Source organism: Oncorhynchus mykiss, chromosome 24 (genome assembly GCF_013265735.2).
Source record: "Oncorhynchus mykiss isolate Arlee chromosome 24, USDA_OmykA_1.1, whole genome shotgun sequence".
NCBI classification, from domain to species: domain Eukaryota; kingdom Metazoa; phylum Chordata; class Actinopteri; order Salmoniformes; family Salmonidae; genus Oncorhynchus; species Oncorhynchus mykiss.
The window spans coordinates 17,470,247-17,493,494 of record NC_048588.1 but is presented as its reverse complement, the minus strand read 5'-3'; the positions used below and the strand labels follow the sequence as shown (position 1 = coordinate 17,493,494).

General features: G+C 42.7%; 1 protein-coding gene across 2 annotated transcripts in view; it reads right to left on the bottom strand.

Annotated features, from left to right (window-relative positions):
* The window catches only part of LOC110503891 (calcium-binding protein 8), a 56,477-nt gene extending 33,432 nt beyond the window's left edge, over positions 1–23,045 (bottom strand). The window contains exons 1-3 of one of the 2 annotated variants that reach the window (XM_036961470.1): positions 22,359–23,045; positions 6,899–7,023; positions 3,099–3,242 (exon numbers count right to left, since the gene is read on the bottom strand). In XM_036961470.1, coding sequence (XP_036817365.1) covers positions 3,099–3,242; positions 6,899–7,016 — 262 coding nt within the window. In that variant the 5' untranslated portion in view covers positions 7,017–7,023; positions 22,359–23,045. Of the gene's footprint in view, positions 1–3,098; positions 3,243–6,898; positions 7,024–20,877; positions 21,469–22,358 lie in introns of those variants that run through there. The other variant, XM_021582510.2, reaches the window with a different exon arrangement.
* Positions 23,046–23,248: the final 203 nt, after the last annotated feature.

Genomic DNA, 23,248 nt, shown 5'->3' with positions numbered 1-23,248 from the left:
AACCAACAGGGATCAACAGGGACTCATACATTGATTGCTGTCACACCTCAGAATGTACAAGCACTATCTATAACAAATATGAGAGATAGGTGCTCCTCGCTGTTCTAACCTGCCATAGCAGGAGACGAAAGCAGTATTTCAAACAACCCTTCAATTTGATAGCAGGTATACTTTAACAGGAGGAGAAATTGTTTTGCTATGCATTCTTATTCTTCAAGTGGAGAGGCAATAGGAAGCAGTCCACATCCTTGAGCATTCAGTTATCCCCTTTCTATCATTCTCTGCACCATTCCAACACACTACAGTTTTTATTGCAATTCTGCCAAACAAAACAAAACAAACAAACAGCAAACATTTGAGTGGAGAATGCAAGTTAAAAAAAAGACTAATGGGTGAAAAACTTGAATATTTTTCAGTTATGTAGTGTTTTGAAACATAAGGCCAGCAAATGCCATATGTTACATAATGTGTGTGGCTATTACTGTGGACACATCTAATGTTTCCACAGAAGGTGATGGCTTTCAATTGAAGAGTTGATTTCCAAAATGCTATAACCACCAATTCCTTACGTGTTTTTTAATCAGAAGTGATTGCTTATGGGTACCTTCATGTGTACCCATGTGTGAAAATGAAAATGTGTTTTTTGCAAAACACTAGCTTATTTCCATTGTTTAGCTGGAATGGAATGGTCATATCCTGTATATTTGACTGTGATATGTGGTTGTCTCACCCAGCTATCTTAAGATGAATGCACTAATACTGTAAGTCACTCTGGATAAGAGCATCTGCTAAATGACAAAAACGTCAAATTTAAATGTTTTACTTACAGATCTCATATTACTGTATTGAAAACATTTGTAAAATGTCTTGTTAAATATGAATGTCACAAATATAGCATTTGTACAGTTCTTTATAAAAAGTAATTATTTGTTACATTTGACTGTGTACTTATTTCTCTGAGATTTCTTTGAAACCATCAAGTGATAGATTTTAAACAAACACATGTTTGTCATTGAACAACCCCTTGCCATGATTAGATAGTGAGAAAACACACAAATCTCTTTCATAAGATCTTTAAACAATTAAAGCTAATCTACCAACATTTTTGCAAATGTAGAGTGCCTTTCGGAAAGTATTCAGACCCCTGGACTTTTTCCACATTTTGCTATGTTACAGCCTTATTCTAAAATGGATTAGATTGTCTTTTTCACCTCATCAATCTAAACACAATAGCCGATAATGGAGAAAAAAATATAAATATAACTTTTACATAAGTATTGAGACCCTTTGCTCAGTACTTTGTTGAAGCACCTTGTCAGCAATTCTTCTTCTTGGGTAAGAAATGCAACAAACTTGGCACACCTGTATTAGGGGAGTTTATCCCATTCTTCTCTGCAGATCCTCTCAAGCTCTTTCAGGTTGAATGGGGAGCGTTCTGTTCTCTCCATGATTTTCGATCGGGTTCAAGTCCAGGCTCTGGCTGACCCACTCAAGGACATTCAGTGATGCTGCCACCACCATGCTTCACCGTAGGGATGGTGCCAGGTTTCCTCCAGATGTGACTGTTGGCATTCAGGCCAAAGAGTTCAATCTTGGTTACATCAGACCAGAGAATCTTGTTTCTCATGGACTGAGAGTCTTTTGGTGCCTTTTGGCAAACTCTAAGCGGACTGTCATGTGCCTTTTACTGAGGAGTAGCTTCCATCTGGCCACTACCATAAAGGCCTGATTGGTGGAGTGCTGCAGAGACGGTTGTCCTTCTGGAAGTTTATCCCATCTCCACAAAGGAAGTCTGGAGTGACCATCGGGTTCTTGGTCACCTCCCTGACCAGGGAGTCTTGGTGGTTCCAAACTTCTTTGATTTAAGAATGATGGAGGCCACTGTGTTCTTGGGGACCTCCAATGCTGCTGAAATGTTTTGTTACCCTTCCCCAGATCTGTGCCACGACACAATCCTGTCTCGGAGCTCTACGGACAATTCTTTTGACCTCATGGCTTGGATTTAGCTCTGACATGCACTGTCAACTGTGGGACCTTACATAGACAGGTGAATTTACCACAGGTGGACTCCAATCAAGTTGTAGAAACATCTCAAGGATGATAAATGGATACAGGATGCACCTGAGCTCAATTTTGAGTTTTGTAGCAAAGGGTCTGAAAACTTATATAAATAAGGTATTTCTGTTTTTGGTTTTTAATACATTAGCAAAAATGTCTAAAAACCTGTTTTTGCTTTGTCATTATGTGGTATTGTATGTTGATTGCTGAGGATTTTTTTATTTAATCCATTTTAGAATAAAGCTGTAACGTAACAAAATGTGGATAAAGTCAATGGGTCTGAATACTTTCTGAAGGCACTGTAGATCTTCTCTGTCAGGTAGGGACTGGCTTCAGTACAGAAACCACAGGCACCCTATGTGACCTACTGTAATCACATGTGTGTGTGTGTGCGTGCATGGTGCGTGCGCGTTTGTGCGTGAATGTGTTAGCATAAATATGTGCAATACGGTGTATTAAGATGAAATGGAGCAAGGGACCACAGCCAACACGTTACACATCTACAGCTTAGAGGTAGATATTGCTACAGTGGGACTATAGGATGTGTTAAATGCTCCTCCGGTGTGTGTTTGGATAGTAGGATCCTTCATGCTTATTTAAAGTGTAAAAGTCATGATTTGAATGTATGGTGCGAATGAGTGCACATTTCTGTGTGCATATAATGTACTGCATGTACATGAAAATGTGTGTGCATAATGGTGAATGAGTACTCATGTAAATGTATTGATTATGCTTGTGATTATGTAATCATAGGTAGGCCCATGTGTATGAATGTGTAAAAAAGGAAGAACGGGATATATTTATGTATATGTGTGTGTCTGATGGTGTGTCTATGACCCTGTCCCTGTCTTTGTGTGTACGTGATCATGGTGTGAAAACAGGAAGGAAGGGATCTGTTTATGTTTAATTATGTGTGTGTGCGAGTAACAGGTCCCATTCCTGTCTCTCACTGGACTCGAACATAGGACCTTCTGTTACACGTGCAACTGCACGTGTCTGTGTACTATAAATGTGTGAAATGTGTACTGAATGTGACTCACCATCCATGTCTAGTCTCTGCATGATGATGGCCAGCTCCACCTCACTGGGCATGTATCCCAGAGACCTCATGGCCATGCCCAGCTCCTGCTTGGAGATGAACCCGTTCCCATCCCGGTCCAACACCCTGAATGCCTCCCGGATCTCTGTCAACACAAACACACACAAGGAGAAGGGAGAGGAGAGGGAGCATCCATCATGGTTAGGGATTCTTTTAGCTCTGTGCCTTAGCTCAAGAACAATGCAAATGACATCTGCAATAACCAACCGGGTAGGCAACTTTTATGGTGGTGTCAAATAAGCTTGCCCTGTGTGTACGACAAGCCACTGTACTGTGTCTGTGTTACTCCTTACCTTCAGTTTTTAACATACCCGTTAACGCTGAGCCTAAAAGTCAGCAGGCTCCGCTATGCTTTTATGAATTCATATTTTATTAGTGTGTCTACAGAGAGGAGAGGTCTTATGACTGGGAGGCAGTAAGCAGGAAGAAAGAGACAGAGAGAGAGAGAGAACTAGAGAGAGAGACAGAGAGAGAAAGAGAGAGAGGAATAGAGAGAGAGAGGGGAAAGAGAGAAAGGCAGCCACGGGTATTTTTAATTAAAGGTAGAATTTCAGATCTCTAAAGAACACTATGTTTGCATGGTATGCTTCAGCACACTACTGAATACTGGATCATTTGAGGATGGGTACTACTGGAATACATGGCTTTAACTCACCAGGACCAGGGAGAGAAAGAGGGAGTCACCCAAGACCCAGTCTAACTCAAACATGAATCAAGTCCAAATGTGTTCCAGATATGGGATGCAATGTCATACACTTTTTGAGAACATGTGCTAACAAGAACATGAATATTACGGGTCCAGTCTTGAAAAGACCATGCGATAAACAAAACATAGTGGTGGTAGAGTTCTTGGCTGAAACAATGAGAAAGAGCAAACAACAGGTTAACTTACACTTATTGTAGTCCAAAGATAACCCAAGCATGAAGTAAAGTTTCATCCTAGAGGTGACCTGCCCATGCTGCCAATCTTTAGCCTATCCTTGTTCAATCATCTGTCAATCATCTACTGAGAAGCTGTCATTCCTTCATAGCCAGTTAGGGGAGTAGGAGTGATTTGGTGCTCTGAGCTGCAAGGAGGACAATGGTGTGTAAATGTCATGGTTTTTCTCTGTATTTAAATCACCTTGTAAAATGAGAAACTATATTTCGGGTCATTAAAAGCACTCAGATGTTTACTGAGGGCTCAGGTTAGTCATTCTACCAGCCTCTGAACAGTCTTTTGTTATTCCCTGCTTCCCAAGACATCTGGCCCGAGCAAACACACTTAGCCATTTGCCTTCATAACGCAGTACAAAAGCTAGTTCCAACCAGACGCTTGTTTTAGAGAACACACACAGACACACACACAGCATAACACAACAAACAGAGAACAACACAAGCACAATAAAGGTGTATGGATTTATTTTGGTACACGGAAATGAGCGTCTCATGAATAAACCCACCAGGAGGAGCAGAGTGAGTGACTCAGGCCTTTGTAGAGTAGGTTCCTGTGTCTGAGGACTCGGGCCCATTTGAACACAACAACAACATTCAGACCACGTGTCATATATTCATACAGATCTTTTCTGCTATTTTGCTATTTCATGCTCCACTGCTCCCATATCCATTAGGGCCCTCTTCTGATGCTCTGAAAACCAAAGCTTTACCGCGGAGAACGATGACAAAGAATGGATGACAAAACACTACCAAAGGAACAGGAATACCTAAGGAAAATTTCAGACAGAGAAATAAATCAGAGTAGAAAAATACTTTAGAGCCACTTCAACAGCACCCTGCTTTGCAATCTAGGCCGAGTGCATCAGCACGCTCATGTTCAGTAGGGCACACCGTAGCAAAACTTTTTACAATGTAAAACTTCAATATTTGTTCAAATTGGACAACTTCAAGTAGTATCTCCTGGATGGAAAACATTTTCTCCCTACTAAACACTACTGATCTCTACCTTTCCAGTGTTTATAATGAGTTCTATTTGCTATGTGATATAAAGTTAGTGCTGTCTGTGCTGTATGTCTCTGTAAATGATAATCTCATACACACATCTTGCGTGACCTTTCAGAGACAGCAGCAGAAGCAGTAGCAGCACAGATCGACAGAGGCAAGACTACCTGGTACGCAAAGATCTCTACCCAGACCAACATCTATTCTACACGCTGCAGCGCTCAGAGCACCACACACACACACATACCAACCACACACAAATCAGACAGTCCACATCACGCAGAACAAGACACAAAGGGAAACCATATCCCCTCTCCAACAGGCTGAGAGTTTAACAATGTGTAGCTGTACTAAAGCTGACTGACGACAACGTGCTGTATGTGGTGAGTCAGATAGTTCAACTCAGTGCAGTTACACTGTATCACGTTAATGGCCATAGATAAAGACACTTACAGGTAGGAACACCAAATTGCCTCAGTAAATATCCCCATGGTGGAAATGGTGAGCATGCTAAATGGTAGCTTTGTGTAAGCTATTATGGATAAACTAATAAGCCAAGGAGATGATTGCTAATCATTACTGTAGTGTAGTGTGCATATATGATCAATAACTTTGTCTTTATTTCTGCTGACAGAGGTGAAGTATATGCGTATTTGTCCATTACATTGATTGACCTTATGAGGACCTCCCAATAAGAACTATATACATTACCCAATTCATTACATTTACCCAATACATTACCGCTGTCCCAAAACAGAAAGCCATGCAGTGCAAACTGCCAATATTGGTGTAGCATAATAACACCACTCTGACTTTGACAGAGTAGGTGGCTATTAGCCATTTATGGTGCACTCTACATCCAATTTGCCATAGACACCTCAAAGGAAAACTTTCAAAATACAGAAATCATCATTGTATGATACATTTTGCATCATAAGATGATGATTTCTGTATTTTCAAAGTTACATATCTTGAAAACCTGATTGCGGACAAGCAAAGCATTTTGGGACTATGTCAACAATGGACTACTGAAACAAATACCAAAATATAGTTTTAGGGTGGAAGTTTCCTTTAATGTGACATCATTGGATTATTACAGTATTTGTAGTTGAAGCGTCTAGTGTAGTTCACTGTGAGCACTGTGATGATGTTAATAATAATAATATCGATCAAGCCTGGGCTGGGCTCCACCTCCGGCCTGGCCAGTGGAGTGATTAGTCTCAGAACGACGTACAGAACACACACAAGACAAACACAGACTCATAAACACAGACTCAGCTACTGCCTCTAATTAATGTCAAAAACAGAGAGGGCAAAAGCCCATGAATCGAATTCTACTGGTGTGATAAGTGATGTTAGGAAAATGTAGTCATAGTTAAGAAGGTTCATAGTTTATAAAGACAACGGTTTGTTGGCTCCAGCGACAGGAGCAACTGGTGTTTTGACTGGTCCAACCTCACTGATTCATGTCAAAACTGTGTTTAGGCTCAGAATACTGTCTTACTACTTATCCCATTACTCTCTCTAGCCTAGTGTTTATAGTGCCCGTATCAAACACCCAAACCCCAGCCTTCCTCAAAGTCCCTCTATGCCCCTCACCAGCCAAATCCACAGTCCCAGTCCTAATCTCTATCCCCTCTCACCCAAACCAACTAACCAAGCCCAACCCAACCCAAACCAACATAACCCAACCCAACCCAACATAACCCAACCAAGCCCAACCCAACCCAACCCAACATAACCCAACCAAACCCAAACCAACCTAGCCCCAGTAGTACTAGCCCAAGCCCTGAGGGGACTCACCGTTTAGCTCCTCCTCAGAGATGCTGGCCAGCTGGTCACAGTCGTTATCCTCAGACAGAGAGTGACTCAGATAGTTCCCCTTGTACAGCAGCCCTGCCGTCACATGGTGGAACGGCATATTGTCCCTGAGAGAGAGAGAAAAAGGGTGGGGGGATTAGTTTAAGAACAGTTAGATCAGAACATGAGAGAGAGAGAGCGAGAGAAATCTAATGTTATGTGTCACATGCTTCATTAAACAACAGGTGTAGACTAACAGTGAAACGTTTACTTACGGGCCCCTCCCAACAATGCAGAGAGATAAATAGATAATAGAAAAATAATAACACGAGGAATAAATACAGAATGAGTAACGGTAACGTGGGTAACTGAGATAGATATGTACATATAGGTAGGGATAAAGTGACTAGGCAACAGGATAGATAATAAACAGAAGCAGCAGTGTATGTGATGAGTCAAAAGAGTTAGTGCCAAAAAGGGTCAATGCAGATTTCAAAGATTTTATTGAGTTACAGTTCATAAGGAAATCAGTCAATTGAAATAAATTCATCATGGCCCTAATCTATGGATTTCACGACTGTGAATACAGATATGCATCTGTTGGTCACAGACACCTTAAAAAAAAGTAGGGGTGTGGATCAGAAAACCAGTTAGTATCTGGTGTGACCACCATTTGCCTCATGCAGCGCGACACATCTCCTTCGCATATAGTTGATCAGGCTGTTGATTGCGGCCTGTGGAATGTTGTCCCACTTTTCTTCAATGGCTGTGCGAAGTTGCTGGATATTGTTGGGAACTGGAACAAGCTGTCATACATCATCCAGAGCATCCCAAACATGCTCAACGGGTGACATGTCTGGTGAGTACGCAGGCCATGGAAGAACAGGGACATTTTCAGCTTCCATTATTTGTGTACAGATCCTTGTGACATAGGGATGTGCACTATCATGCTGAAACGTGAGTTGATGGCGACGGAAGAATGGCACGACAACGTGCTTGTCACGGTATCTCTGTGCATTCAAATTGCCATAGATAAATTGCAATTGTATTCGTAGTCCGTAGCTTATGCCTGCTCATACCATGACTCCAATGCCACGATGGCGCACTCTGTTCACAATGTTGACATCAGCAAACTACTCGTCCATACAACGCCCTATACATGGTCTGAGATTGTGAGGCCGGTTGGACGTACTGACAATTGAACGCTCCCTCAAAACTTGAGACATCTGTGGCATTGTGTTGTATGACAAAACTGCACGTTTTAGAGTGGCCTTTTATTGTCCCCAGCAAAAGGTGCACCTGTGTAATGATCATGCTGTTTAATCAGCTTCTTGTTACGCTACAACTGTCAGGTGGATGGATTATCTTTGAAAAAGAGAAATGCTCATTAACAAGGATGTAAAAAATGTGTGCACAACATTTTAGAGAAATAAGCTTTTTGTGTGTATGAAAACTTTCGGGGATATTTTATTTCAGCTCGTGAAACATGGAACCAACACTTTACATGTGCGTTTATAGTTTTGTTCAGTATATTTAACTAACTATATAGCAGTTTTATGGCTTGAGGTATAAGCTGTTCAGGGTCCTTTTGGTTTCAGGGCCTTCCTCTGACACCGCCTGGCATAGAGTTCCTAGATGGCAGGGAGCTTGGCCCCTGTGATGTACTGGGTCGTACGCACTACCCTCTGTAACGCTTTGTAGTCTAATGCCAAGCAGTTGCCATACCAAGCAGTGATGCAGCCAGTCAAGATCTTCTCAATGATGCAGCTGTAGAATGTTCTGAGTATTTTGAGGGACCATGCCAAATATTTTCAGCCTCCTGAGGGGCTTGTTGTGCCTTCTTCACGACTGATTTGGTGTGTGTGGACTCTGATAATTCCTTAGTAATGTAGTCACCTAAGACCTTGAAGCTCTCGACCCGCTCCACTACAGCACCATCGATATGGATGGGGGCGTGCTCGGCCCTCCGTTTCCTGTAGTTCACGATAAGCTCCTTTGTCTTGCTGAAGTGAGTATGTGGACACGTCTTCAAATGAGTGGATTTGGCTACTTCAGCCACACCCATTGCTGACAGGTGTAAAAAAAATCAATCACAAAGCCATGCAATCTCCATAGACAAGCATTTGCAATAGAATATATCTGCCCCGGTACACTGTAAGTGCTGTTATTGTGAAGTGGAAACATCTAGGAGCAACAATGGCTCAGCCGTGAAGTGGTAGGCTACACAATCTTGCAGAACGGAACGCATGGTGTTGAAGCACGTAGAGCGTAAAAATCGTCTATCCTCGGTTGCAACACTCACTACTGAGTTCCAAACTGCCTCTGGAAGCATTGTCAGCACAAGGGGTTTCCATGGTCGAGCAGTTGCATACAAGCCTAAGATCACCATATGCAATGCCAAGTGTCGAATGGAGTGGTGTAAAGCTCGCCACCATTGGACTCTGGGGCAGTGGAAACACATTCTCTGGAGTGATGAATCACGCTTTACCATCTGCCAGTCAGACGGACGAATCTGGGTTTGGCGGATGCCAGGAGAACGCTACAATGAATAGTGCCAAATGTAGAGTTTGGTGGAGAAGGAATGGGTCTGGGGCTGTTTTTCATGGTTTGGGCTAGGCCCCTTAGTTCCGTTGAAGGAAAATCTTAACGCTACAGCATACAATGACATTCTTGACGATTCTGTGGCAAAAGTTGGGGAAGACCCTTTTCTGTTTCAACATGACAATGCCATTGTGCACAAAGCAAGGTCCATACAGAAACGGTTTGTCGAGATCTGTGTGGAAGAACTTTACTGGCCTGCACAGAGCCCTGACCTCAACCCCATCAAAAACCTTTGAGATGAATTGGAACGCCGACTATAAGCCAGACCTAATCGCCCAACATCGGTGCCTGACCTCACTAATGCTCTTGTGGCTGAATGGAAGCAAGTCCCTGCAACAATGTTCCAACATCTAGTGGAAAACCTTCCCAGAAGAGTGGAGGCTGTTATACAGTAGCATCAAAGGGGGGACCAAGTCCATATTAATGCCCATCCATTTTTATGAGATGTTTGACTACAAGGTGTCCACATACTTGGTCATGTAGTGTATATGGCAATTACAAATCAAAACTGGAGGGTTTTCACAGATAAAAATGTATATACTGTAGTATGTATAAGCTGGAAGTAGAAGCCTAAGTGTTGTTGTCCATTAGTTTACTCCAATTAGGGGAGGGGTGGTAGGGTTAGGGGTAAATAATAAATAAGGAAAACATATTTAATAATACATTTTTTTTTTAAATAATATATATTTACAAAAATATATATACAGTGCATTCGGAAAGTATTCAGGCCTCTTCCCTTTTTCCCCATTTTGTAACAGACCTATTAAAAAATGTATTAAATTATATTGTCTCCACATCAATCTATACACAATACCCTGCAATGACAAAGCGTAAAACAGGTTTTTAGAAAATTTCAAAAGGTTTAGAGACCTTATTCACAAAAGTATTCAGACCCTTTGCTATTCGACTCAAAATTGAGCTCAGGTGCATCGTGTTTCCATTGTTCATCCTTGAGATGCTTCTACAACTTGATTGGAGACCACCTGTGGTAAATTCATTGATTGGACATGATTTGGAAAGGCCCACACCTGTCTATATAAAGTCTCACAGTTGACAGTGCATGTCAGAGCAAAAACCAAGCCATGAGGTGGAAGGAATTGTCCGTAGAGCTCCAAGACAGGATTGTGTCGATGCACAGACCTGGGGAAGGGTACCAAAACATTTCAGCAGCATTGAAGGTCCCCAAAATCACAGTGGCCTCCATCATTCTTAAATCAAAGACGTTTGGAACCACCAAGACTCTTCCTAGAGCTGGCCGTCTGTCCAAAATCAGCAATCGGGAGAGAAGGGCCTTGGTCAAGGAGGTGACCAAGAACACGATGGTCACTATGGCAGAGCTCCAGAGTTCCTCTGTGGAGATAGGCGATCCACCCAAAAGGACAACCATCTCTGCAGCACTCCACCAATCAGGCCTTTATTGTAGAGTAGCCAGGCGGAAGCCACTCCTCAGTAAAAAGCACATGATAGCCTGCTTGGAATTTGCCAAAAGGCACTTAAAGGACTCTCAGACCATTAGAAACAAGATTATCTGGTCTGATGAAACCAAAATTGAACTCTTACCTTAATGCCAACAGTCACGTCTGGAGGAAATCTGGTCAATCCCTAAGGTAAAGCATGGTGGTGGGAGCATCATGCTGGGGAGGATGTTATTCAGCGGCAGGGACTGGGAGACTGGTCAGCTTCGAGGGAAAGATGAACGGAGCCAAGTACAGAGAAATCCTTGATGAAAACCTGCTCCAGAGCGCTCAGGACCTCAGACTGGGGCAAAGGTTCACCTTCCAACATGACCCTAAGCACACAGCCAAGACAACGCAGGAGTGGCTTCGGGACAAGTCTCTGAATGTCCTTGAGTGACTCAGCCAGAGCCCGGACCCAATCGAACATCTCTGGATAGACCTGAAAATAGCTGTGCATAGACACTCCAAATCCAACCTTACAGAGCTTGAGAGGATCTGCAAGGAAGAATGGGAGAAACTCCCAAAATACAGGTGTGCCAAGCTTGTAGCGTCATGCCCAAGAAGACTCAAGGCTGTAATCGCTGCCAATGGGTGGATGCCTCTTGAAATTGAAACATTTTTTTTCCCACCTTTATTTAACCAAGTAGGCCAGTTGAGAACAAGTTCTCATTTACAACTGCGACCTGGCCAAGATAAAGCAAAGCAGTGCAACACAAACAACAACAGAGTTACACATGGAATAAACAAACGTACAGTCAATAACACAATAGGAAAATGTCTATACAGTGCCTTGCGAAAGTATTCGGACCCCTTGAACTTTGCGACCTTTTGCCACATTTCAGGCTTCAAACATAAAGATATAAAACTGTATTTTTTGTGAAGAATCAACAACAAGTGGGACACAATCATGAAGTGGAACAACATTTATTGGATATTGCAAACTTTTTTAACAAATCAAAAACGGAAAAATTGGGCCTGCAAAATTATTCAGCCCCCTTAAGTTAATACTTTGTAGCGCCACCTTTTGCTGCGATTACAGCTGTAAGTCGCTTGGGGTATGTCTCTATCAGTTTTGCACATCGAGAGACTGACATTTTTTCCCATTCCTCCTTGCAAAACAGCTCAAGCTCAGTGAGGTTGGATGGAGAGCATTTGTGAACAGCAGTTTTCAGTTCTTTCCACAGATTCTTGATTGGATTCAGGTCTGGACTTTGACTTGGCTATTCTAACACCTGGATATGTTTATTTTTGAACCATTCCATTGTAGATTTTGCTTTATGTTTTGGATCATTGTCTTGTTGGAAGACAAATCTCCGTCCAAGTCTCAGGTCTTTTGCAGACTCCATCAGGTTTTCTTCCAGAATGGTCCTGTATTTGTCTCCATCCATCTTCCCATCAATTTTAACCATCTTCCCTGTCCCTGCTGAAGAAAAGCAGGCCCAAACCATGATGCTGCCACCACCATGTTTGACAGTGGGGATGATGTGTTCAGCTGTGTTGCTTTTACGCCAAACATAACGTTTTGCATTGTTGCCAAAAAGTTCAATTTTGGTTTCATCTGACCAGAGCACCTTCTTCCACATGTTTGGTGTGTCTCCCAGGTGGCTTGTGGCAAACTTTAAACAACACTTTTTATGGATATCTTTAAGAAATGGCTTTCTTCTTGCCACTCTTCCATAAAGGCCAGATTTGTGCAATATACGACTGATTGCTGTCCTATGGACAGAGTCTCCCACCTCAGCTGTAGATCTCTGCAGTTCATCCAGAGTGATCATGGGCCTCTTGGCTGCATCTCTGATCAGTCTTCTCCTTGTATGAGCTGAAAGTTTAGAGGGACGGCCAGGTCTTGGTAGATTTGCAGTGGTCTGATACTCCTTCCATTTCAATATTATCGCTTGCACAGTGCTCCTTGGGATGTTTAAAGCTTGGGAAATCTTTTTGTATCCAAATCCGGCTTTAAACTTCTTCACAACAGTATCTCGGACCTGCCTGGTGTGTTCCTTGTTCTTCATGATGCTCTCTGCGCTTTTAACGGACCTCTGAGACTATCACAGTGCAGGTGCATTTATACAGAGACTTGATTACACACAGGTGGATTGTATTTATCATCATTAGTCATTTAGGTCAACATTGGATCATTCAGAGATCCTCACTGAACTTCTGGAGAGAGTTTGCTGCACTGAAAGTAAAGGGGCTGAATAATTTTGCACGCCCAATTTGTCAGTTTTTGATTTGTTAAAAAAGTTTGAAATATCCAATAAATGTCGTTCCACTTCATGATTGTGTCCCACTTGTTGTTGATTCTTCACAAAAAAATACAGTTTTATATCTTTATGTTTGAAGCCTGAAATGTGGCAAAAGGTCGCAAAGTTCAAGGGGGCCGAATACTTTCGCAAGGCACTGTATATAGTGTGTGCAATTTAGGTAAGATTAGGGAGGTAATACATAGGCCGCAAAGTAATTACAATTTAGCAAATAAACACTGGAGTGATAGATGTGCAGAAGATTAATGTTCAAGTAGATACTGGGGTGCAAAGGAGCAAATAAAAAATTTAAAAATAACAATATTGGGTTGAGGTAGTTGGATGGGCTATTTACAGATGGGCTATGTACAGGTGCAGTGACAGCTGATGCTTAAAGTTAGTGAGGGAGATATGAGCCTCCAGCTTCAGTGATTTTTGCACTTCGTTCGAATGAGGAGTTGAAAGAATGAGGCTATGTGTGATGTAGAAAAATATATTTTAAATCTCATAGGCCAACGGGTAAGGTAGTGTGCACATTTTCAACTGAACACTCCCCCAACCACCACTCTCAATAGAGGGATATTTGTCATGCTTTGACTTGCAACCACTCTCCAACTTTTGGGGAACTAATTTTGGGATTCAGAGATGCATCACAAAAACTAATTGGTGAAGGAAGTTGCGCAGTTGCGCACATCATTAACCAGGGCCTGGAAAACGGCTGAAACATTAGTAAGTCCAAACGGCATGAACCTTTACTCATAATGTCCATTAGGAGTGTTGAACGCTGTCTTCCACTCATCTCGCTGTCTGATGCGCATCATATTGTACGCATTCCGTAAATCCAATTTAGAGAAAACCGTAGCTCCCTGGAGTCTCTCAAAAGCTGATGACATAAGAGGAAGGGAGTAACGGTTCTTGATGGTAATGTTATTTCAACCCTGGTAATCGATACAGGGACGTAATCCCCCATCCTTCTTCCCAACAAAGAAAAAACCCGCTCCTGCACGTGAAGTGGACGGCCTAATAACATCAGCCGCCAGCGCCTCCTCAATGTAACTGTTCATGGCTACAGTATCTGGATCTAAGAGAGAACACAGCCCTCCTCTCAGAGGAGTGGTACCAGACAGGAGGTCGATGGCACAATCGTAGGGCCTGTGAGGAGGTAGTTGGCTGGCCCTTTGTTTGCTGAGGACCTGACCCAAATCACAGTAATCCCAAGGTACGCGGGAAAGGTCAGGCTTGTCAAACCCAGCCAGAGGAACAGGAAGATCGGAAGTCTCCAGAAGAGCAGGACCGGAAAGGTGTGGAGAGAGTACCTGAAGGTGAACTGGCATGACGGATTCCATCCCAGAACTCTTCCCGAAGGCCAGTCAATTTGAGGATTATGGGTGGAAAGCCACGGATGTCCAAGAACCATGGGAAGTTCAGGAGAGTCCACCAGATGTAACTGGATAAGCTCCACATGGTCATCCAGAACTCGTAGCTGAATAGGCATGGTGAGTTGCTTCACCTTCCCAGACCCTAGGTGTTGACCATCCAGCGCAGTGACCGACAACGGAGTGTCCAGCTCAGTGAGCGGCAGCCTCTGTTGGTGAGCTAATGTGCAATCCAAAAAGCAGCCAGTATCCCCAGAGTCTATGAAAGCAGGAATGTCCAACTGTTCATTGTCCCAACGCAGGTTGGCCGGAAGCAAGGTGCGTACCGTATCGGCCGCAGGAGACTGTATCTGACTCTCCAGAGCGGCAAGTCTGGTGCCTCCCTATTGCATCGGCTCCTCTGAAGGATTTGAAGAAGAACCATAGCCGAATTGAGAACCCTGACGAGGTACAGGACAAGCAGGCCCAGCATACGGCAGTGTAACAAATTAAGAATCGACTCCCTCAGCGGGGCACGAAACACTGGAACCAACTCGGAACCTGTCCGTCCTCTCATGACGACGTTCCCGAAACCGGTTGTCAATCCGGATGGCCAGAACGATAAGCTCCTCCAGAGTGTCAGGGTTGTCCCGGGAAGCAAGTTCGTCCTTGAGAACCTTGATGAGTCCGTTCAGAAAGACTGAGTGAAGTGCCTCTATATTCCAACCGCTCTCAGCGGCGAGCTTCCGAAAGTCAATGGCGTAGTCAGCTCCGCTCCGGCTGCCCGGCCAAAGTGCAATGAGTCTTTGAGCAGCAGTCCTACCACTGATGGGGTGATCAAAAACCCTTCTCATCTCCTGAGTGAAGCTTTGCCAATTGAAACAAATGTCTGATTGCTGCTCCCAGATGGCCGTGGCCGAGGCCAGAGCCCGTCCTGAGAGCAAGGAGATGACATATGCCACTCTGGAACGCTCAGTGGGAAACGTTGACGCTTACAGCTCGAAGGCCAGCGAACATTGGAGCAGGAACCCACGACACCTCCCAGATTGCCCCTCATAGAGCTCCGGTGCTGGGAGATGAGGCTCCCGAGGGGAGGAAGACGATGAGTTGGTTGGAAGTGGAGGGTTAGAAACCACCACAGGTTCAGCAACAGTTGCTCCTGTCTGTCCCCTCTGTAGAGTGAACACAAGAGTTCCTAAATCCTCCGACATAGTCTTCAGCCGTGAGTGAGAGCCGACCGTAAGTGGTGGAGCTCGGAATGTCCCTCGGACAACAGAGAAATCTCTGCTGGGTCCATTTTGAGGCTCAGGTCTACTGTGACATTAGTGCTAGTATGAACTCAGACGCAGGCACAGAGAAACACAGCAGGCAGAGGTGAGGGCTAATCCAGAATATTTACTTAAGGTCTTCTTAGCAAAACAACAAAGCAAGGGCACACGAGAACACTGAACAAACATGAGACTTGAGAAACTGGCCCAGTCCACAGAGGAACCTAAATAGTCATCCAGCGAGTGATCCCAATAACCCCAATCAGGGTCACCTGGATACTAGAAGTAACCCAAGGGTGCTCTCCAGTGGCAGTTTGTCAGTAAACGGGAAAGTGAGTGTACCATTGATTGCTACTGTCCAAGAGATCACTTTTTGTGAGATTTTAAGATTGATTCATTAAGAATCAAAGAAAGCGAATTGGAACAATCAAAGAATAAAAAACAGTACTCTGTCACTGCTAATAAAGTCTTGTCCATTTTCCCGTAATTCTATAACTAGGCTAACTCATTTGTCTTGTGGCATTATTTCTCTGTGAATGTAACATACTACTGCGCTCTGATCTCTGAAATACTGATGCACCCCACATGAACAGTATTCATACAATTCTTGAAATGTTTTACTTATCGTAGGGCCACATTGGGTGCTAGTTTCAATTTATCTTGGGTATTAAATATCGATCAATGGCATCCCCTTGTGCAAAGAAATATAATTAGTTCACTTTGGTGTTTATATACAGTATATTGTAACTCTATGGTCCTACTTTGCATTAGGATTTGTCTCACGTTTCTCACACTTTAAGAGCTACTCTGTTTAAAAGGCTTGTGTAACCCAGAGCTTTGCAGCAGACATGGAGTAGAATACAGAGCAGAGAGAGGATAACTAGAGAGGTCATTCCTACTGTTGGGGTCTCCTCCAGACCCAGGGGTAGGTTAGTGATTCTCTTCCCACAGCCCCTATATCTCTGCGGGTGTAGCACTGTGAGTCTGGCAAGTGAGAGTATAGGTTAGTAAATCTATGACCATGGATAAAATGACCATGGATAAAACAGAACTACATGTAACTGAAACAAGATGTGTGTATGAGTCCAGAGAGACAGCGCAGTGTTGGGCCAACTAAACCATCCGCTACTGTATTGTATGCCTTGTTCTAACAGCAGGACAGTGTTGAACAAACATAAGTGGGAAACAGTGTACTCGCTCGTACGCACACACACACACAGAGTTGTGCTGCAGACACTGCAGTAGATCGACCAGAAGTGGCAATAAACCCCACTACCTATTTTATTTGTTTATGATTCAAATGCATAATGTTACCCCATTAGTTAATATATAGGCGTACAATAGAGAAAGCAGAGGTGGTCTGACAGTGTACTGTATATAACTATTTGTTATTTGTCATATACCCATTACTAATGGCAAACTCATTACTAATGGTGTGCTTTGAAACCAACCTGTGAGAGACAGAGAGAGCGAGAAGCTACATTCCTCCAGATTGGAATATTATGCATCAGGGCCCACTGATTCACTAGACCACAAATTATACTGTATATTCTGGCTTGCCCTCAAGGAGTGGGTCAGAAGGCTATGCATATGCATATGTCCTGGAGGAGAGAGGGGGAGGAAAGGTGTGACCACTAGCCTGCCACCTACAGGGGGACCTAACCTCAGACCTAAGGGAGTGCTGGAAAGCATAACTATTTAACCTGTTGTCTCATTTAGGTTTGTGCCTGTGTCCAGAGGCTATTCATGACTAATCAACCTGTTACATCTCCCAAAACCGCACTAATGTCTTGAGGCATATAGAGGGGAGCAAGGCATGACCAATCAACCTGCTGTGTCAGTGAAGACCCCAACTGTGTTTGTGTGTGTGTCCTGTCCTACGGGAAGGCATGACTAATCAAACTCCAGCCTTACTACAGGCAGCAGCAGTGTTATGCATTAGCCTTCTGTGTGATGCCCGGGGATACCCGATGGCCATTCCTCACTTCCAACCCCACAGCACGCACACACACAAAGTCAATTGTATGATGGAGTTGGACATGGTATGGTATGATGTTGAAAATACTCTGAATTGGATCAGACCAACACAAAATGATCATAGGGTCACACTAAACAAAATTCCCAACAAACTTCTGAAAGATGCATTTCATGTGTCAAATATGATCAGATTTAAGTTGATTCTCACATATTGTACTGTAAGTTACAGTGCAGCAACAGCTGTACAGCACAATGCAAGACAGCCTATAGCCAAGGTCGTAACTGTTATATAGTTAAAGATGTATGGTGCTGAATATTCATCATGTAGTTTATATTGATAGTTCCTTCTGCTCATGAGAGCTCAAAAGACAAACCCTCAGCACACTGCTTTAAAACATCTCTAGTTATGACAACCCTTGACCGTTGTGTATACAGTATATATAGCCCCCCCAAAATATTATGTTTTTGTTGATCGATCCTACACATACTGTACAGTAAGCAATGATAGATGAGGTATCAATGAAAGCTGAACATTAAGGTTGTGGCTTGACACTGGCCAATGTGGCCATGCCTGATAATGAATCTAAGGTCATAACCTGTCCATATATAATTCAGTCCTTCAGCAGTCTCTATTGATGAGCCATGTCAACACATAACTAAAGCTTCAAGTTTTAATGTAATGTGCACAAGTACAGTGAAATGTCTTTCTTGCAAGCTCCAAACCCAACAATGCAGTAATTAATATCAATGTAGCACTAAAAATAACATTAGGTAGAACAAAAACACACGAGAAATAAAAATAAGAACATTAGAAAGTAAGAAGCTAGATACAGGGTCAGTTCCAATACAATATTTACAATGTGCAGGGATGCTGGAGTGATAGAGGTTGACATGTATAGGGGTATGATGACTAGGCATCAGAATGTATGATTAACAGAGTAACTAAACCCAGAGCCAACATGATGCCTCCTTCACCATGACTAGTCTGGTGTAAATAAATACAGTATACAGTAGAAAGCCTTTAGCCAACTACTGAAGGTAAGGTGCAGTGAGGTGACAACAGTAGCACCTCTCATGCATTTACTCCAGTGGAGAAGTCTAAATGGAACAATGACATGTTATATTTCCTCATGAAACCTTATGTGAAGTGTAGTCTGGTTGGGTCGTTCCACCTCAAAAAGCACTAGAAAATAGGATTTCAACACTCACCATCTCAAATTGTTCTGAAATCGTATATATTGTTAGAACTAGAAAAGATTAGCATTCCTGCCACATTATTTTGTTGAAAAATAATTTGATCTCTGACACATTAAGCTAATTGATTGCAGTCAAACTGCCAATTTTAATTTAGAAGATGTATATAATATTCAATAAATATAGTATTTAACATCGGATTTGGAAAACCCTTTTTTCTAACAATGAGTTAGACATGAGGATCCAAAGAAATGGTCTGAAGCCACCCACGGATGTCTGTAGTGACGCCTCAATCACTGAGATGCAGTGCCTTAGACCGCTGAACCAGGGTCTGTAGTGACGCCTCTATCACTGAGATGCAGTGCCATAGACCGCTGAACCAGGGTCTGTAGTGACGCCTCTATCACTGAGATGCAGTGCCATAGACTGCTGCGCCACTCGGGGGCCCAGAGTAAGATGGTTTGGGATGAGTTGGACCACAGAGTGAAGGAAAAACAGCCACTAAGTGATCAACCTTATGTGGGAACTCCTTCAAGACTGTTTGAAAAGCATTCCAGGTGAAGCTGGTTGAGAGAATGCCAAGAGTGTGCAAAGCTGACATCAAGGCAAAGGGTGGCTACTTTGAAGAATCTCCAATATAACATGTATTTGGATTTGTTTAACACTTTTTTGGTTACTACATGATTCCATATGTGTTATTTTATAGGTTTGATGTCTTAACTGTTATTCTACAGTGTAGAAAATAGTAAAAAATAAATAAAAACCCTGGAATGTGTAGGTGTGTCCACATTTTTGACTGGTACTGTAGGTACCATTGACTTGCATTGGATTTGTACCACAAATGCTAAAAAGTTTACATTTGAAACAGTTGCCAGGTAAACTAAACCAAAGCATTGGTTGCTGTCATACCTGGTCCATAGATGGCTTACAGGGTAAGAAAAGTAATATGTCCATTTGTAATTTGGATGAACGATCCCGTTAACATCCTAAAAAAATAATCACCTAATAGCAGAAACAGCACCATCTAGTGGTCTGAATTTGTAATATCAGGATGTTGGATGGGACATAAACCCAACTTCGATGACTAATTTCTCTGAACAGAGCAAAAAACAATCACCAAATTCACTGAGAATACATTAAATAGGATTAAAAAAAACAATACTCAGAGCCGCAGTTCCATACTACTTGTCAGACAGAGATGTGATAATATATAATGGGGTGGGATTGAAGTGGGTGACTTTGGACCATTTCTTTGGATCCTCATGTCTTTCTCATTGTTAGAAAAAAGTTTGGTCCAAATCTGATGTTAGGTACTATAATTGTTGAATATTATATGAATACTATAAATAAAAATGGCCAATTTGGGTGCAATCAATTAGCTTAATTTCTCAGAGATCAAATTATATTTCAACAAAATAACTTTTCCTGAATACTTATGTTATCGTTTTTTTATCGACAGATTTTATTTTAGAACAATATGACATGGTGGGTGTCATGGCTTGCTGAAATGGAACTTCCTCTTTAAGTAATCATCTGCTATGAGCTCTACAGTTTTAATCTGAACACTAAAAACCCATCAATGATGCCATTAAACATTAGCCACAGAAGGACAGATACTAAACTATGATTGAAGACAACTGATGTTAAAGTATGCCACCAATATTGATTACAACTCTGTTATAGTCAAGTGACAAAGGAAAGTAAAAAAGAGCGAAGATAACAAAACATATATTCTGGTCCCACATGGCAAGGGAAGTAATACTTCTGAAAATGAGAATACGAATCCCACAGCCATCCTAACTGCGAGCCCAGTCCACTACACAGGCTATATGATCAGAAGGTTGTTAGAGATACCAGTCTCACAGTCCCTGCTGTTCTGTTGCTTACCCATACTGATCCCCATACTCTGTGGTGGGGTACAGATGCAGCACAACAGGCTCCTTCACCGGGCTCTCCATCATGTCTCTGGGGGTAGGGGTTCCTGAACCCGGTAACTCTCCCTCTCCTTCTCCTCCTACCTCAGGTACAGGTTCCTCTGTCGGACTCTGAGGCTCCTGCTCCGTCACTTCCATCAGACGTTTCTGCAGGCAGACTCCTAGTCCCAAACACAGCTGCAGCAGCAGGCTGCCTGTCCCCGGACAACTGAGCCCGACTGCTGCCTCACGAATTTGGGCTTCTCCCAAAGCAGCACCATCAGTATCCGGAAATCCGTGGATAATATATGAGCCGTGGAAGAGGCAGTATAGTGGCTCTCTCTCACTCACTCACCCACTCACTGACTCTCTCACCCTCTCCCATTATCTTTCTCTGTCTCTATTTCCCTCTCTCTCTCTCTCTCTCTTTTACTCACTCACTCAAACACTCAGGCAAACATTCCTCCACATGTGGAAACAAGGTTGAAGACTCATTAGTGAGTCCTGACTCCCAATGACTGCAATAGCCTTTAGTCTGCGGCTGCGCTCCCGCTCATACCTAGCTAAGTGTATTCACAGTGCGTCGCGACAACAAATGTCGCAAAAGTCTACCTGGTGCGCGACATGTGTAAAATGAAAAAAAAAAATGAAAAAGTGACATGCAAAAACGCGTAAAAAGCGGGCGTCACGGAAGACTCAGCGGTGACACAGGCAGAGGAGCACCGATAGCGCCTCACAGCCCCGCGGGAGGGACACTCAGCTCGCTGTTCTAATGAACACCCCCAGAACAACACAGCTATCCAGAATAATTTCTGGTATATTGTTAACCACACACTCATCATCAGTATGATAGAGGGTCAGTGTTGACATGGAATGATCTGATAATCATAATGCATTGGGATCAATTATTCATCTCCGTCAGTCACTGAAATGTCATGGCATTTTGATGGGTCTTTTCGTATTTACATTCATTCCATGGTAGGCCTGCCCTACAAGATCGAGATGATGATGCAGTTCTGTGATTAGTCTACAGTTTTTTTCTTTATCTACTCCACAATATCATTTTTTTTTTTATATTTAGCGATTTTAGAATCAAGCCTATTCTCTATCATAATAAGACCTATAGAACAATGTATGATGGTCTGATGAAGACTGTTCTGTTAAGCCTACTCAGAGGATACATTCGATTACATTTGAAAGATATAGCACACATTTAAGCGATTTGAAAATTCAAACATCATACCGAAACTGTCAATCCATTCAAAATGATCGGCACTCCATCAAATAATGGTCAATCATGCTAGACAGAGGAACGTAGGCTATTAAATAACAACAGGTGCATAAGAACCAGTAAATACTAATGCAGTCAGAAATAGGCTATTTCCAATGGGTAGAGATAAGTTCAAATGTTACTGAATATGACTCTGAATATGTTATCTTGAATTCCAGATGTACCTTTCAGGGGAGCAGTGGGTTGTCTTTGAAAGCGATGAATCAAATCCGTAGTCGATAGGATCCCCGAATTAGACGAACTGGGATCCAGTTTAAATACCTCACCTGAATTCTCATAAATGATGGTTGTTTTTTAATTGTTGCAATAAGCTACAATGTGGAACAATTTTTCTACCACAACAAAAGGATGCGTTGGTTGATCGTCTTTCTGTTGACAAGTCCATGCGTAGTTTACTGGGAACATTCACTGCCCCAGTTCCAGCCGGCGCAATCAAACAGTTGCACTTTTGGACCAAGTCCCATCAATTTTCACAGCCCCTATCCGTCCACACCATATCCATATGCTACAGTGATATAGGTGCTCACCGCTCATAAAATGTTGTCTAAGTAACCCAAGCCGTTTGTTTCGTGTAACTGTCCTATAGCTGGCAGATTTATTGGTGCCAAACGCCTGGAGAGATTGATGATAGAGCCTTCAGCGTCGTTCAAGGCGAAGCTCCTACACAATCAATTTCTCAGGACGCTTTAGAGTTCGGTGTTTAACGTTTGTTTGCCTCTCCAAACCACCTTTCGGTGTCAATTCTAGGGTTTTCTACTGAAAAACAGGTCTTATCCTTGCGAAAACGGTTCAGTCATAATTTCTTCTTCCACAGGCTGTTGTTAACCAATGTGCCGCCCGCGCTCAACAAGGACAGACTGACCAGCGGAGAGTCATTACTCTGGTTTAGCACTGCTTATCCGTTAGGTCTGCGCGCCTTATTGAAATGTGGGCTCATTTGCATCCCAATCTGCAACCATTAGGGAACTTAACTATTCTTTTTTTTATTTTTTACTATTCATAGCCTACGCCCTTTTGAGTTTACAAAGGGCTAACATAGCCTATCAATTCTCAT